Source organism: Kwoniella shandongensis, chromosome 3 (assembly GCF_008629635.2).
Source record: "Kwoniella shandongensis chromosome 3, complete sequence".
Lineage (NCBI taxonomy): Eukaryota > Fungi > Basidiomycota > Tremellomycetes > Tremellales > Cryptococcaceae > Kwoniella > Kwoniella shandongensis.
This window is the reverse complement of record NC_089289.1, coordinates 134,893-148,932: the sequence shown is the minus strand read 5'-3', so window position 1 is coordinate 148,932 and position 14,040 is coordinate 134,893. Positions and strand designations below refer to the sequence as shown.

The 14,040-nt window shown below is 50.4% G+C and overlaps 4 protein-coding genes across 4 annotated transcripts; 2 read left to right on the top strand and 2 right to left on the bottom strand.

Annotated features, from left to right (window-relative positions):
• Positions 1-94: 94 nt before the first annotated feature.
• Positions 95-725, bottom strand: CI109_101426 (uncharacterized protein; the record flags this gene model as incomplete). Its single annotated transcript, XM_032006261.1, has 2 exons — positions 95-364; positions 480-725. 2 exons carry the CDS (start codon positions 723-725, stop codon positions 95-97), a joined length of 516 nt encoding a protein of 171 aa, XP_031859474.1.
• A 1,155-nt stretch (positions 726-1,880) lies between these two features.
• CI109_101425 (uncharacterized protein) lies at positions 1,881-5,167 on the top strand (the record flags this gene model as incomplete). The annotated part of the gene is made up of 11 exons (XM_032006260.1): positions 1,881-1,983; positions 2,040-3,175; positions 3,243-3,385; positions 3,447-3,465; positions 3,521-3,659; positions 3,721-3,807; positions 3,863-3,934; positions 3,991-4,336; positions 4,401-4,450; positions 4,526-4,647; positions 4,712-5,167. 11 exons carry the CDS (start codon positions 1,881-1,883, stop codon positions 5,165-5,167), a joined length of 2,673 nt encoding a protein of 890 aa, XP_031859473.1.
• A 449-nt stretch (positions 5,168-5,616) lies between these two features.
• Positions 5,617-10,059, top strand: CI109_101424 (uncharacterized protein; the record flags this gene model as incomplete). Its single annotated transcript, XM_032006259.1, has 7 exons — positions 5,617-5,693; positions 5,779-6,467; positions 6,551-8,832; positions 8,917-9,131; positions 9,211-9,527; positions 9,598-9,693; positions 9,824-10,059. The coding sequence occupies 7 exons, from the start codon at positions 5,617-5,619 to the stop codon at positions 10,057-10,059; spliced, it is 3,912 nt and encodes a 1,303-aa protein (XP_031859472.1).
• Positions 10,060-10,267: 208 nt separating this feature from the next.
• Positions 10,268-13,903, bottom strand: CI109_101423 (uncharacterized protein; the record flags this gene model as incomplete). Its single annotated transcript, XM_032006258.1, has 14 exons — positions 10,268-10,515; positions 10,651-10,813; positions 10,890-11,006; positions 11,070-11,275; positions 11,334-11,458; positions 11,534-11,618; positions 11,683-12,143; positions 12,204-12,434; positions 12,491-12,692; positions 12,756-12,923; positions 12,989-13,069; positions 13,158-13,223; positions 13,297-13,319; positions 13,410-13,903. The coding sequence occupies 14 exons, from the start codon at positions 13,901-13,903 to the stop codon at positions 10,268-10,270; spliced, it is 2,670 nt and encodes an 889-aa protein (XP_031859471.1).
• Between the last annotated feature and the right edge of the window lie 137 nt (positions 13,904-14,040).

Here is a 14,040-nt window from a genome sequence, read left to right as displayed (position 1 = left end):
TAATTCCATTGGTATGAGTGAATGAGGCGCTGTGAGACGTGATGTGATGCATCTTACTGCTCGACGGCCCATTCAATCGCATTTCAGTACTCGCTCAGACCCATCTATCCGTTTTTCTTTGTCCTTTCAACGGTGCTTCCTCACCTCCCTTCCCTCCTCCCCACTCTGGCATACCCTGCGGTCTCGGGACACGTAACGGTTCGTAATCATCTTGCGAGACTGGTGCCATTGAGAATTTCGGTCGACGTGGTTTCGTATTCGTATTCGTTTGATCTGGATTTGTTGTCGATTCGTTCTGATATGCTGAAGAGAGGGAGGCGTCGAGTGCTGAATCGGGTGATTGGAGATCAGGAGCGTTTAGTCTCTGTGCGCGATACGCAAGGTATGTCAGTCAGCTCCTCTTCTTTAGCGCATAAATTCAGTCCAGTCCGGTCCAAATGCACTGGGAGAGTGGTTGTATTAAGCAGAGCCAAACCCACATAATATTCCTCTCTCAGATCAACTTTTCTCCTATCTCCCCTCATCCCTAATTCCTCCTCCACACCCATCGACTTCACTTTACTAGCCTGATAATCATATCTCGTCTGGGTGAATTCCTGTAACGCGAAAGATGAAGCAACGATGATACCGATGAAAGGTAGACCGAAAAAGAGGAATGGATGACGGCGAATTTGACCTAGGATAGGTGATTTGGGCGAGAGTGATTTGGAGCTGAATGGAGGCATTGTACACTACGCAGGCAAAATTGATGGAGTGGATGCACGATACTTGTGCTTGGCGTTGGACGTAAAATGTGGAGGAGTGGAGGGGTCGGGGATGGTTCGGTGATGTGGATGAGCACGAGCACGAACACGAGATATGATCAGCGATTAGCGATCGAGGTCAAAGTGTATTCCTGGCTGGTTCGGCTAGGTTGTCATGCGCAGTGCGTAGTCTAGTCTTCTGAGTAAACGATCGCAAGTCGCAGCAATTCGAAGAATGGATGTGTCAGCTGTAACTTTTATGCGATGCAAGGGAAAGTACGGTACAACGAACGATCAAGTAAGTATGCTTAAGTTGAAATGTTGGCTGCTGTACTGAGTACTGTACGGAGATTGGTATGATTCCCCGAGGAACATGACATGACTGTCTTTAGTCTTTAGTGACTGCGCACACTTTGTTACCCAGTTGTGTCCGTTGCTTGGCACATCATCATAAATATCTCGTACACTACTTGAGCAATGTCTTGTCTTACCATTCAAGCCTCGGTATAAATCATCATCATCGTTCTTTCCTAAGCATACCTCGGCCATCGACTTTATTTGCTTCTTCTCTCGCATCATCATCTCATTTTTCAATTGTCATTGTAGCATAGAATCACTTGTTGTTGATCAAGCGCGTCGAAGCGAAGAGTGAAGAGTACGAGTCTCGCTATTGTTCAGCCCGCTTTTCTTTCACTACTTTTTTTTCCGCTCTTGCACCGCATTGTCGACACACAATCGAATCGATTTGCCGCTGTTCAACTGTATCATCGCTCGACGACTTCCCCACGAACCGCATACGATTCATTCACAGCTCGACATTGCACCAACACGATCGACGTACCATTGTAGCATAGCGAACTTTGGTACACACACACGACTTCAAAACCGCTCGGTCTTCAAACCTACCTACCTTTGTACTTTCCCGAGCCTGGTACCTTTATCATAACTTACAACGCGGCAACGGCTCCCCAATACCAATCGACTAGTCTCTCGATTCCGATCTAAGACAAAAGCAAACGATTCATTTCGTTTCGACATTCACCTCGTCTATCAGATCCTTGGCATAAGAGTGGCAAAGTCTGCGCTGGCTTGAAAGCTTTACAGCAAAACGGCGATTGTCCGTCTGGAGCTGGCACGATGTCATGGTTCGGCTCGAGTGGAGGAAGACCACCACCTATCGGTCGGTTGGCGGTGCTGCTTGTCGTTACTATTCTGTTTTTGTGTAGCATAGGATCTGAAGGTAAGTCATTTTGAGAATTGTGCCGCTTCATTCAATGCTAAAATGATCTTACTCAGCACGATCACCTCATCCTCCTCCTCTGCGTCGGTTGGCGCACCCAGAGGGATCTCGACTCGAGATTCTACCCCGAAAATTGAAAGGTCTGCAACCCCGATACACCTCGTCATTACCCCCACACCCTTCTACTCTCTTACATTCCGATACTGTCCTTCTCACTCTCGACCTGCCCGACCTTCTCCCCTTCCCCGCTTCTCTCCTTCTCAGACCTTCCGAAAACATCTTCCATCCCGATGCGAAGATGACCTCGGCCGGCGGGCAGTTCGTCCAATCACTACGAGAAGAAGATTGGCGATTGTACACCGGCGAAGTTGTACATCCCAAGTGGGTGGACAGGATGAAAGCCTTGGAAAGTATAGGAGCTAGAAGTGGCTGGGATGACGAGGTCGCGATACTTGGTCATGCTAGGATCATGGTGCACGAAACGGGAGATGGGAAAGACGGAGCTGTCTTCGAGGGTACATTCGATCTCCACGGAACAACGTATAACGTCGTGACGAAGGAGAACTATTTGCGGGTCAAGACAGCGGAAGATATCGATGTCGAACAACTAGGATCGAAGATGGTTGTTTTCCGAAACACTGATATCTATCATCACGAGAATCAAACTGAATCGACGATACATTCCTGCTCACACGATTCCCTCCCGTTCAACTCGGATCTCTCAAATCCCATATTACGACCCTCTTCCAATTCACCTTTCGGAGCGATGCTTCCGAACCTTTGGCGAAGAGACGATACGGGTGGTATGACCGGTTCCTCGAACTTTATCAACTCTATCAATGTCACCTCGGGTTGTCCGAATACCCAACAGATCGTCTACATGGGCGTGGCGATAGATTGTAACTACGTTTCAACGTACGGATCACAAGATGCTGCTCGGACCCAGATCCTTAACAATTGGAATCAGATATCAGCATTGTACAAATCGACTTTCAACATCTCTTTGGGAATCATAGAGCTACAAGTTCAGAATGCGACCTGTCCGACGACAGCAGTACAGGGGGAAGAATGGAATGTCGCTTGTACTCAAAATTTGACATTGGATGAGAGGCTGAGCACGTTCAGTCAATGGCGAGGCAATAAAGGCGATGACGGCGCAGGCCTGTGGCATCTCATGAGCGCTTGTCCGACTGTGAGTGCTGTCTCATATTGGGATGTCAAATGCGTAGGAGGCTGAATCAAACCCGACTATGGTGTAGGATTCGGAAGTCGGTGTGGCATGGCTAGGTACACTTTGTCAAAATACTGCCTCACAGCAAAGCGGATCAACAGTTTCGGGAACCGGAATCAGCACAGCGACGAAGACCGAGTGGAGTCTGGTCGCGCACGAGATTGGCCATGGGTGAGTGGACGACCATGACCGTGCTATATGTGTATTGCCTGACGCGATTGCCTGTCGGTAGATTTGGAGCTATCCACGACGTAAGTCATTTGTTTGAATGGTCGGCGACCAACACTCATTATTCCTGGATCGTAGTGCACCGGTTCCTGTTCGTTGTCAGGGACGTGTTGTCCGCTTACACAATCGAGTTGTGATGCGGGCGGGAGGTTCATCATGAATCCTACGACGTCGGCGTCCGAGCAATCCTTCTCCGGTTGCTCGCTTGGTAATATATGTGAGTACCGACCGTTGCTGTGGGCAAACCGCGGCAATCCTGACCAGACCGTGTCGCTTAGGTACCAATCTCGGGAACCGAGCTATTACAACCACTTGCATACAGAGTCCCGGATCCCGAACGGTCATCAGCTTACAACAATGCGGAAGTGAGTTGTACAGTTGACCGGAATGTACTACATAAGCTGACACATCTCCTCGTAGATGGTATTGTGGAAGCTGGGGAGGACTGTGATCCCGGCTCCGGCGCTACTTCCGCTTGCTGTGACCCGTCCAGTAAGTGATGTGTTCATATATAGTGTACGGTCGCTCAATCGGCATCCTCTCTTCAGCTTGTAAATTCCGCTCTGGAGCAGTATGCGATCCTGCCAACTCGGCCTGCTGCACTTCGACTTGTCAATACGCCTCATCCGGAACAGTCTGTCGACCCGCCGTTGACTCCACTTGTGACATCGCCGAAGTCTGTTCAGGAAACAATGCTACGTGTCCTGAGGACAAGACGGCATCGGATGGTACTTCGTGCGGAGCGAGCGGTGCGGGTTTAGCGTGTGCTAGTGGAACGTGTACGAGCTTGAACACACAGTGTCGAAATGCGGGTAGTAGTTTGGGATTGAGTCAAGCATGTGGACAGAAGGATGATACGAGCTGTGTGGTCAGCTGCAAGGATCCCAACATCTCGTAAGCTATCTCTCATGATCTTCTGGGTAAGCACGATTTCGGAGACTGATGTGCCTGAGTACAGTAACCAATGTGTTGTTCTTCAAACACCTCTTGTAGATGGATCGCCCTGTGGTGAGTTTCTTCCCTGGTGCTAATGAATCGGCAAGATGTTCAAGCAGAGCTAATAGACGGTTTCTTCGCAATCAGGTTATGGCGGCCACTGTTACAACTCGACGTGTCGAGCCGGATCGTGGCAGAGTACAGCGGGGGCGTGGTACAAGCAAAATCTTCAGATCTCGATTCCCGTGACCATCGTTGCTGGGCTTCTTGTGAGTGCGACAATGGCAAATACCTCAAGGCCCCTCGTGCTGATGTATTCTTGTCCGTCAACAGGTCCTAGCCATCGTGGTTGCTATTCTCCGATGTATCTTCCGATCATGTTGCGGCGCCTCTTCCCGTCGACCACCTCGTAACGGTCGAAACTCACGTGTCGTCGGTCCTACCAACTCGATGTACGCACCTCCACCTCCGCCGATGTCACAGCTACCCCCTCCGCTGATCGGCGTACAGCGAAACTCGGTTCAAAGACATTCAGATTCCATATCGTCCGGCGATCCATTGACTAGAACAGGCGTGATAGATAGAGATCCTAGCCCTGTCTCGGCGCAGAATGTCGGAGGGTATGATGGGTATTATAATCAACAAGGGGGATATCTGGCCCCACAGGGACAACAAGCGATGTACGGTGGTGGTCAGGGTAATAATGTCTATTCTCAGACTGGTGGATGGGTAGATGATAGGAATTATAATGGGAGATATTACGGAAGGGAACAAGCGTATGGTCGGTAACACGAAGATGAAAGGTAAATGTAACTATGTACGATTGGAGAATACTGTATACGTATAAGGGTGCGAGATCGGACGTTGACGTTGAGGCTCATGTCTTTCTTGGAATGTTGTTAGCATACACGCATATGATGTTATTCATGTAACTATATCCTGTCGGTGGACGTAACAAGTGGAGGTTGATCAAGAGGGATCTGTGCACGTGTTGTTGATATTACGTTATCATCTTTTTGTTGTTGCTGCGACGCGTTGATCACTCACTCGATCGCGTGTTTCGCCAATACTCAGACTCACTGGTCTTTTTTCGGTTTCAACGTTATTACACACAGACTAGCCTCCTTTCCTCTCCTATCCTCTACCTCAGTTTATCAACATCTTGCGTCTCTTCCAATCTCGAGAGGGCGACTTAGAGTACTTCTCACATAATATCAACCGACCAGTTCGTCGTTACGATGCTGTACTTTGATCCGAGAGAATTGAACGACCTGATCGCATTAGCCGCGAGAGGCGGTATAGGCAAAGGCGTAGCGTGAGTCGTCTTTTCCTCTATGTGGAAGTGTCTGGAACGTTCACCTCTGAACGATACTGATTCTTGTTGTTCATTCTCTTACCAGACTCACCGATTGCGTTGCGGAAGCACCTGATCAACTCATGTACATAAAAGATGACGAGCTCATCCTCCTTCGCGATTTGGGAGAAGTGTTACTCGCTTCTTGCGAAGGGATAGTAGGATGGGTCAAAAGGGACGAAGTAAAATTCGATTCACTCGCTAGTGCAAGTACAAGTACAAGTCCGAGTCAGGGTCCATCCCCTGTCAGGCGGCGAAAATCATCATCTGTCGACGATGATAGTTTCCCACCACCTCGGACGATCCTCACTGCACCTTCACCGCCGCCTACCGCACAGAAATATATCCCTTCATTGACATTGGAATCACCTGTTTCGCCGCCTCAGAGAGGAGAAACGGGGACGCTCGAACCGACGCAGAAGACGCAGAGAGAATTGAAAAGAGTTTCAGGACCATTCGAATTGGAATCGCCACATCCTTCGCCGGGTCTAAATCACCCACAGGAGTATGAAGACGAACCGTTCTTCCCCACACCGACGCGGAACCAAGTGGTCGACGAACAGGAGAAAGAAACGTCTGCGACTGCGGTTGGGTTTGGAGGAGTGCGAGAATCGATGGTCTCGCAAGCTAGCAGTGACGGTCTAGGAGGGATTGGAGGATTCATGATGGGTGGTCCGGAGTCCGAGGATGGAGATGCGACGAAAGATAGTGAAGATAGGTTGGAAGAGCTTAATGGTGGGTGTTGTCTGTAGCATAAACCTTCCCATCCTGCTTGCAGTGGGAGCAATGATTGCTAATATGATCGTGTACATGTACAGACGAACAATCCCCTTCGACACCCACCCTCATAACACCCCTTCACAACTCTTCGATATCAGGATCCTCGCCATCCCCCTCATCACCTATAACAAGTTCAGCCGAGACCGTGGACAATAACGACGATGAGGAGAACGACGAAGACGACGACGGCGACTTTCCCAAAGACGATGAAGACGAGGACGAGGACGATGGTGATTGGGATATCTACGGTGACTATGCTCGAGAGAGCATGTACGGACCGGCGAAACGGATGAGCTTGGCAGTACAACAACGACGTCTGAGTCGAGCTGCTAAAGCCAACAGTAAGCTTGGTCCCGGAGGTGGAGGTAGCAAGGCAAGCACAACATCAGAAGACGGCGAGGAAGCAGATCGAGCTCGACTGGCCCGAGGTGGAGAGATGTTCCGTCTTCCCTCGGCCGATCGAAAGGACTCACATACCAGTAATGGAACACAATCGACGTCCGGAGACAGCGAGATCCTCACAATGAAAGAGGAAGATCAAAACACTCCGAGAATCACACATCCGCCTTCGCCAACGACTCCGCATTCCAGCAAACCGACTGGAGATGATGCGCCTCCAACAGGGAGATCCGTGGCGATGGAGCTGAGATTGCGAATCATGCGAGAGAGGGATAAAGATGGCGGATCGCCTGCTTCAAACCCAGAGACAGTCACATTCCCTGCAACTCCAACATCGCCAGCGCGTCAAGATCACACCATCGGTACAGGTGGTTCGGACGGTACCACTCTCACCTCCCCGGAGAATGCGCAGAGCTCGGAGGAATCGACCGAGATTGCTACGCCTCATCCTCCAGACGTTGTTACGTTTACAGCTGCGTCGCCTCCAACAGTCGACAAGCACTTGTCTAGTGCGGACATGTCAAAAGATGGTAGCGGCCAATCTCTCCTTGCGTCTCCTTTACCAATCGAAGATAGCATCACCGAATCTCCCTTACTGGACGGGACAGTCTCACCTAGCCTTATTCCCCCTCCGCCCCGCCTTCATTCGCCGAACTTATCGCCGAATGTCAAGCAGTCGCCGTGGTCGCCTGGATCTCCATCTTCTCCACACAGTGTTGCAGCGACAAAACAAGCAGTCGAGGTTTCTCGATCTAACAGAACAGGTCAGCGACCGCGAGGTTTGACTCTTGTCGGCCGGATGGAAGCGGATCTACGAGGCTCGAAAGGGCCTGTTCCAATCACATTTCTCGTCAACGGTCCTGGGATGCCCGCACTTCCTTCTCCCCCTCCGCCTGTCCCAGCTATGCCATCGTCTACAGGATCATCTCCCAATTCTATCGGATTAGGTCTGCCTCACTTCAATGGTGGGCGAGCTTCGCCTGGTTCGCACGAAGTACGACGTGCAACTTCTCCCTTGGCTTCGCCGATTCTCGGGAACGATCCCACGGCGTCCGACCAATCATCTCGATTCCCGGCTCACCCTCAACCGAAGCGTAGCGTGACCTCGCCTGCTCCTGAGCTTGTCGTCGAAACGCCAAAGCTTGCTGCAGCACCGATCGTTCGACCTCGAGCACGAAGCTTTTCCTCGTCCGTGGCGAATAAGCTTGGCGTAGGACGCAAGAATAGTATTCCGCTGAGTATCGATACCGAGGCTCCACCGTTGCCTCTGCCAACAATGGCTTCGCCTTTGGTACAATCGCCGGCATCTTCAAAGAAAAGTTTCTTTGGTTCGAGGAAGTCTTCGCTCGCTCCACAGACTCCTCCTGCGACTTCACCGTTGGGAAATGGCAATTCCTTGTCTCATGCATCTGCCTCTGGATCTTCAACAACGGTTCACCATATATCTGGTGCGACACCGAGTAACGATTCTAATCCTTCCTTACCACTTCCCTCAGCTCGCTCTTCATCCTTTTCCTTCTCTACGAAAGGCTCCAAGACGCCACGAAAGGTATCTCGTGCTTTGGCCTCGCCGATCTCTCACAAGGATTTCGCCGAGGAGACGATCAAAGCTGACGGTATGGACTTCGAGCTTGTCCAACCTCGTAAGATCGGGACTATCAATGGACTTTTATCGCCCAGCGAAGCGAGTCTGGATGTACATTCCAGTCCTTCGTCAATCGGATCTGGTTCTGGTTCTGGACCAGGACCAGGAGGAGAACTGAAGAGGGATGCGACGATGCAGAGTTTCGCATCGAATAGTTCGCTGAGACCGTTACCGGAAACGGACGAATGGGGTTTCTTGAAAGAGAAGAGTCCGACACCGGAGATATTCCAATCAAGATCTGCGCCAGGGGATCATCGTGTGATCGAAGGAAAATGGGTGAGTCGAGGACGAACCTTCCCCCGATGTTGCTTCAGAACTGTAGCTGACATAAAGTGTGTGTCTGTGTCTGTGTGTGCGCAGCTATCGATCATCGGTACACCGCTCAACGGTTCAGCGCCTCCGAAAAAGGTCAGAAAGCTAGTCCTTGATGCTGGGGTCCCTTCCTCTCTCAGAGGAAAAGTATGGGCGTGGTTCATGGCTGGAACGTTGTCAGCTCGTGTACCTGGATTGTATCAGGAGTTGCTGGAACACGATAATGGACAAGAAGACGAGCGAATTGATCGTGATGTGGAAGCGTGAGCCTTGAGGCGCTATCTACCAACATCAAGTGTGACAGCAGGTTGAAAGCTAACGCATAACCATTCTGCGATACAGAGCCTATCCGGACCACTCTGTCTTCTCCGAACCAAATTCTCCAGGTCAACAAGATCTTCGCTCGATTCTACGAGCATACTCCAATTTCGCTCCGGCAGGCTATCGATCCGAAATGGCCCTGATCGCAGGAGCTTTGTTGATCCATTGCGTTGCGGAAGATTCGTTCTGGTTGCTTAGCGGTCTCGTCAATGTGGTATTGAAAGATTATTACGCGAAAGAGAAAGTCGGGATGAGAATCGATTCGGCGGTTTTTACGGGCTTGGTACAAGGTCAAGAGCCAAAATTGGCGGCATTGTTCAAGGAAGTTGGCATACATCGTGAGTTACCGTCGGTCATGCAGTGCCACCCCGTTATAGCAGTCGGGCCTTAGGCTGATGTGCTTCGCAGCCATAACGTTCTTGGACAGATGGTTTAGTCAGCTGTTCATCCGATGTTTGCCATGGCCAACGACGTTGCGTGTGATTGATGCGGTGGTTTCCGAAGGTGAGTCCATCATCCATACGTCGAGACAGGCGTAGGATGTTCGCTGCACTCACCTCAACGCTATCTAAACCCGATTCTCGTTTGACCTGTTCGTGGCGATACTAATACCCTCCTCTCGTCCCGCCCTTAGGCCCTCGTTTCCTCCTCGTCGCCTCACTCGCCATCTTATCCCTCTCACGCGATCGTCTCCTACGCTTGCCCAAATTTCAAACCGCGATTCTGGGGTATCTCCAAAATATCCCTCAGGACAGTCTCATGTTACCTGAGAACTTTATGAAAGTGTGTGAAGGGGTGAAATTCGATGAGAAGGATTGGAAAAAGTTGCGTGAAAAAGTGGAAAAGGAAGTTATGGGGGGGTTGAGCTAGGTAGAAGAGGCCAGGATGGTACGGTTTGAGTACCTTTGCAATAATAGTATTATCATTACAGTGATCTTGATTCATTATAATTTGATGCAAGTTATGTACAGTACAGTTTCACCATGCCATATTTATGCCTGGTATACAACTCCCTCCTAACTATCTACATGCGGGACGAGGGACGATGGTCCCCTCACCCCGTCCAGTCTCAGTGCGATTACACACCCCGAACTTGCGGCGTGCTTTCTAGATCCCAATCCCACTTTCCTCCTTGTATCAACGTCGCATGATCGACTTCTATCCCCGTCCATACCTGATCGTTGATCTTGAGTCCCATGACATAGACAGAACCGTGACTCGCGCCTCTGGCGTTGATGATTAGGGGCTTCGTAGTGTTTGGTAGACGGAGTGTGATCTGGTCGAAATAGGGTGAAGAGAGGACATAACTCGCTTTGGCAGGATCGACTACAAACGTTGAGAACGTGTCAGCCACTCAAACCACTTAAACCAAGAACCAGTCGGTTTGTGGTACGGTGCTGCAGGTCCGCTTTTTGTCTTCCCGTCTCGTGGAATGTGTTGGGACGGCAACATCACACTCACCTGGGTAGAACCCTAGTGCCGAGAACATGTACCACGCGCTCATCTGTCCACAATCTTCATTACCTGACAATCCACCAGCGGTATGATTGTATTCGGATCGACCAAGACTTCGAACCCATTCTTGAGATTTGTGCGGAGCACCAGCGAAGATGTACAGATATGGCTGTAACGAAGGGGGCGTCAGCCTTCGATCACGAGCTGAGTCCGGTAAATGGGATACTGGGTCAAGCGGGACTCACGATATGATGGGACGGTTCGTTGGTATGCAGATTGTGACCGCCTTCGAAATGACGATCTAGGAAATCGATAAATGAGGCATTTCCACCCATCAATTCTATCAGACCAGGAACATCGTGCTGAGTGACAAGGAATACCATCAGAACCCGTTCTCACGCATGGCACGACCACACACAACTCACCATCACATCCAAGCTATATGCCCAATGATCTCCCTCGGTCCAACCTCTTTCGTACCCAGCCCACGACCCATCACTATTCCTCGCTTCCATGTGTCCCGTCTGACGATTCCACAAGGTCTTGTAGTTACCAGCTCTGAATCGAAGGAATTTGGCAGTGTCGTGATCTCCCACGTGATCTGCTACCATCGCCGCAGCATGATCATCGTCTATCAACAATCTCGTCAGCAATCCATATGACAAATTGGAGGAGGAAGGTCCGCTCACAGGCATAATCCAGAGTCCTGCTTCCTGATTCCTCATGTAGATCCGCAGCGACATATCCCAGCTTCATATACTCGGTCAAACCGGCTCGGACTTCTTGAGGTGTTCCTTCTTCCCTGTCACCGAATCTGTGCGCAATAGCCCAACGATCAGCTCAGAGTCTCAGTCCGACAGAGTTAGAAAGCCGCGCAAGAGCTACGCACTGTAGTTCTGTGTCTCTGTCTGGCGGAACGAAAGCGTCTTTCTTGACTGCTTCCCATGCAAGATCCCAATCAAAGTCCTTGACCCCTGCGAGACGATCAGCCGAAAGTTCACTAGTCCGAAATCTTGACACTTTGTCGACATGACTCACCGGCGTTCATAGCTTGTGCAATGATCGAATCCGCATGTGTGCCCACCATGATATTTGTTTCCACCAAATTCTTCCACATGGGTAACCATCCCCCTTCCTTGTAATCTTGCAACATGCTAGTGATCATCGCTCCTACTCTTTCCGGTGCAACGAGCAATAACCACGCCGTCTGAGCTCGGAACGTATCCCATATTGAGTAGCCAGAATACGAGATGCCCGAAACGACTTCGTCGAGATACCCCGAGTAATATGACCAGCTTGGGGAAGAAGACGTGCCGGTGTTCTCGGAGATCTCGTAGGGGTACACGAGGGTGTGGGCGAAAGAGGAATAGAGGACGGTGAGATTTTGAGGGGTCGCGCCGGAAACGGAGAGGAGGTCGAGCTTTTCTGACCAGGCAGATCGGGTCTGTTGGGATGTCTCGACCAGCGTCTGGGAATCAGGTATTTCGAGGTCGATGTTTCTGGGACACTCTTATGTCAGACGCGTAATCTCCCAGCTACTGTTCACCGAACAGACCTACCTCCTCGCTTGCTCAACACTAATGAAGCTCACTCCCAACCTCACCTCGACTTGTTTGACATCCTCACCGAACTGCACCCATCCAGCTAACACTTCGCCTTCACCACTGAGTACGCCCTTCTTTACTTTGCCTTCGTATGATACGCCCGCTGCGCGCCAAGGTTGAGAGAATCGAGCGACAAAGTATGCCTTGAAGTTGTGGGCAGGCAATTCTTCGCCTACAAGTACATGGCTGAGGAAGAAGTCAGGTCAAGTTTGTGGAACGTCTAAGTTGTAAGCAGAACTCACTCCTGTCGTTCATCGTTCCAGCCATATACTTCTTGTCGACCTTCGTCAATCTGAATGAAACCCTTGGGGAAATAAGGCACTTTCGCATCTGGCTGATCACCGTGCAGGATCCAACTCCTGCGACTCGCTTGAACAACCACATGAGGCGATCCGCCCTCTTGTGATCGATCGAATGTATATCGCATATGTCCCACTCGTGAAGCTGAACGACATCGTTAGCTGCCCAGGAACAGGAAGGATGATTGTCAATGTTCGCTGAACATACAAGCTGTCATCTCCACTTCTATCTTCCCTTCTTTCCCTGCATCGAGGAGGTTACGATAATAGTTCGCGCTGGCATATTCGTCTTCTCGGCTGAACGGAAGGCCACGGGCCTCGAAATCCGTCACAACCTGTCCAAGACCACCGGAGATCTGTGCCGGACCAGACTCGCCTGGGCAGGACAACAAGTGGTCAGCCAAATAAGAGGTTCACATGGGTGTTAGAGCGACAACTTACCCATCCATATGGCGGGTTGGTGGGTACCTATGAATCCATGAAACTTCGTATCGGTCTGGTTGTATGGACACATCGAGACATCTAAAGTGAGTTCGGCCAAATCAGCTTATTTGCTCAAGGTTTGGGCAAGCCTTCCGGGACTTGACAGCTAAGTGAGCTCCACACTCACAGTTCTCTCGGGTTTGGGGCGACCAGCGTGTCATGCCGAAAGGAGGGGCCACAGCAGGGATCATGCCTGAGCGCGGATGTAGTATTAGCTTCTGTGTTCTCCGGACCCTCCGGCTTCGTCCAGTTGCTCTTCAACTTACCACCACTTAGATTTGGCTCGGGTCTAGTTGTCCCACCCAGTAGACAAACGTCAGCTCACGTCTCTTCCCATTGACTATCATCAATCACGATTCATTGATCAGTCTCAACTCACCCTCCATTTCCTAGCATGACATTCACCCAATTCAACGCCTTACTTTCAGGCTTTAAAAACTCTTCTCTTGTAGTCCATTTCCTTCCATCATCAAAATCCCAATGTCCTCTCACTTCGCCAACAACTCCACTACCACTACCCTTCGTTGGGTCCACCTCCATATCCGCTTGTGTCAACTTTTTCACCTCCAAATCGTATTTCTTGGAAGAGGCAGAGGGGGTAAGATATCGATAAGCCGGTACAAGTTGAGACAAGTACCATCCTCCACTGTAAGCTATGAAGCTGAGCATAACTAGAGCGAAAATCAAGTTGATAACCGGTCGTTTGAGAAGGTTGGTCAAGAGGATAAAACGACGAAGTCGACGGCGTAATGGATGTTGTTGAGGACCGGCTGCGGCCGCTGCAGCACGACGTGGAGGTCCTGGGTTTTGAATTGGCGGAGCGAGGGGAGGCGGAGTGTCATCGTCGACATTACGTCGACGGAGTGGGTCCATCTTGTGGAGGACGCGTTTGGTTAGAGGTTGAATGAGAAGCAAGAGGAGGAATGAATGCTTTGACCGTGTATTTTGTCAGGTGTTTTGGTGCGTGTTTTCTTGCGGGGTAACAAAGTGGGGTAAGTTGAGTGGAGGTA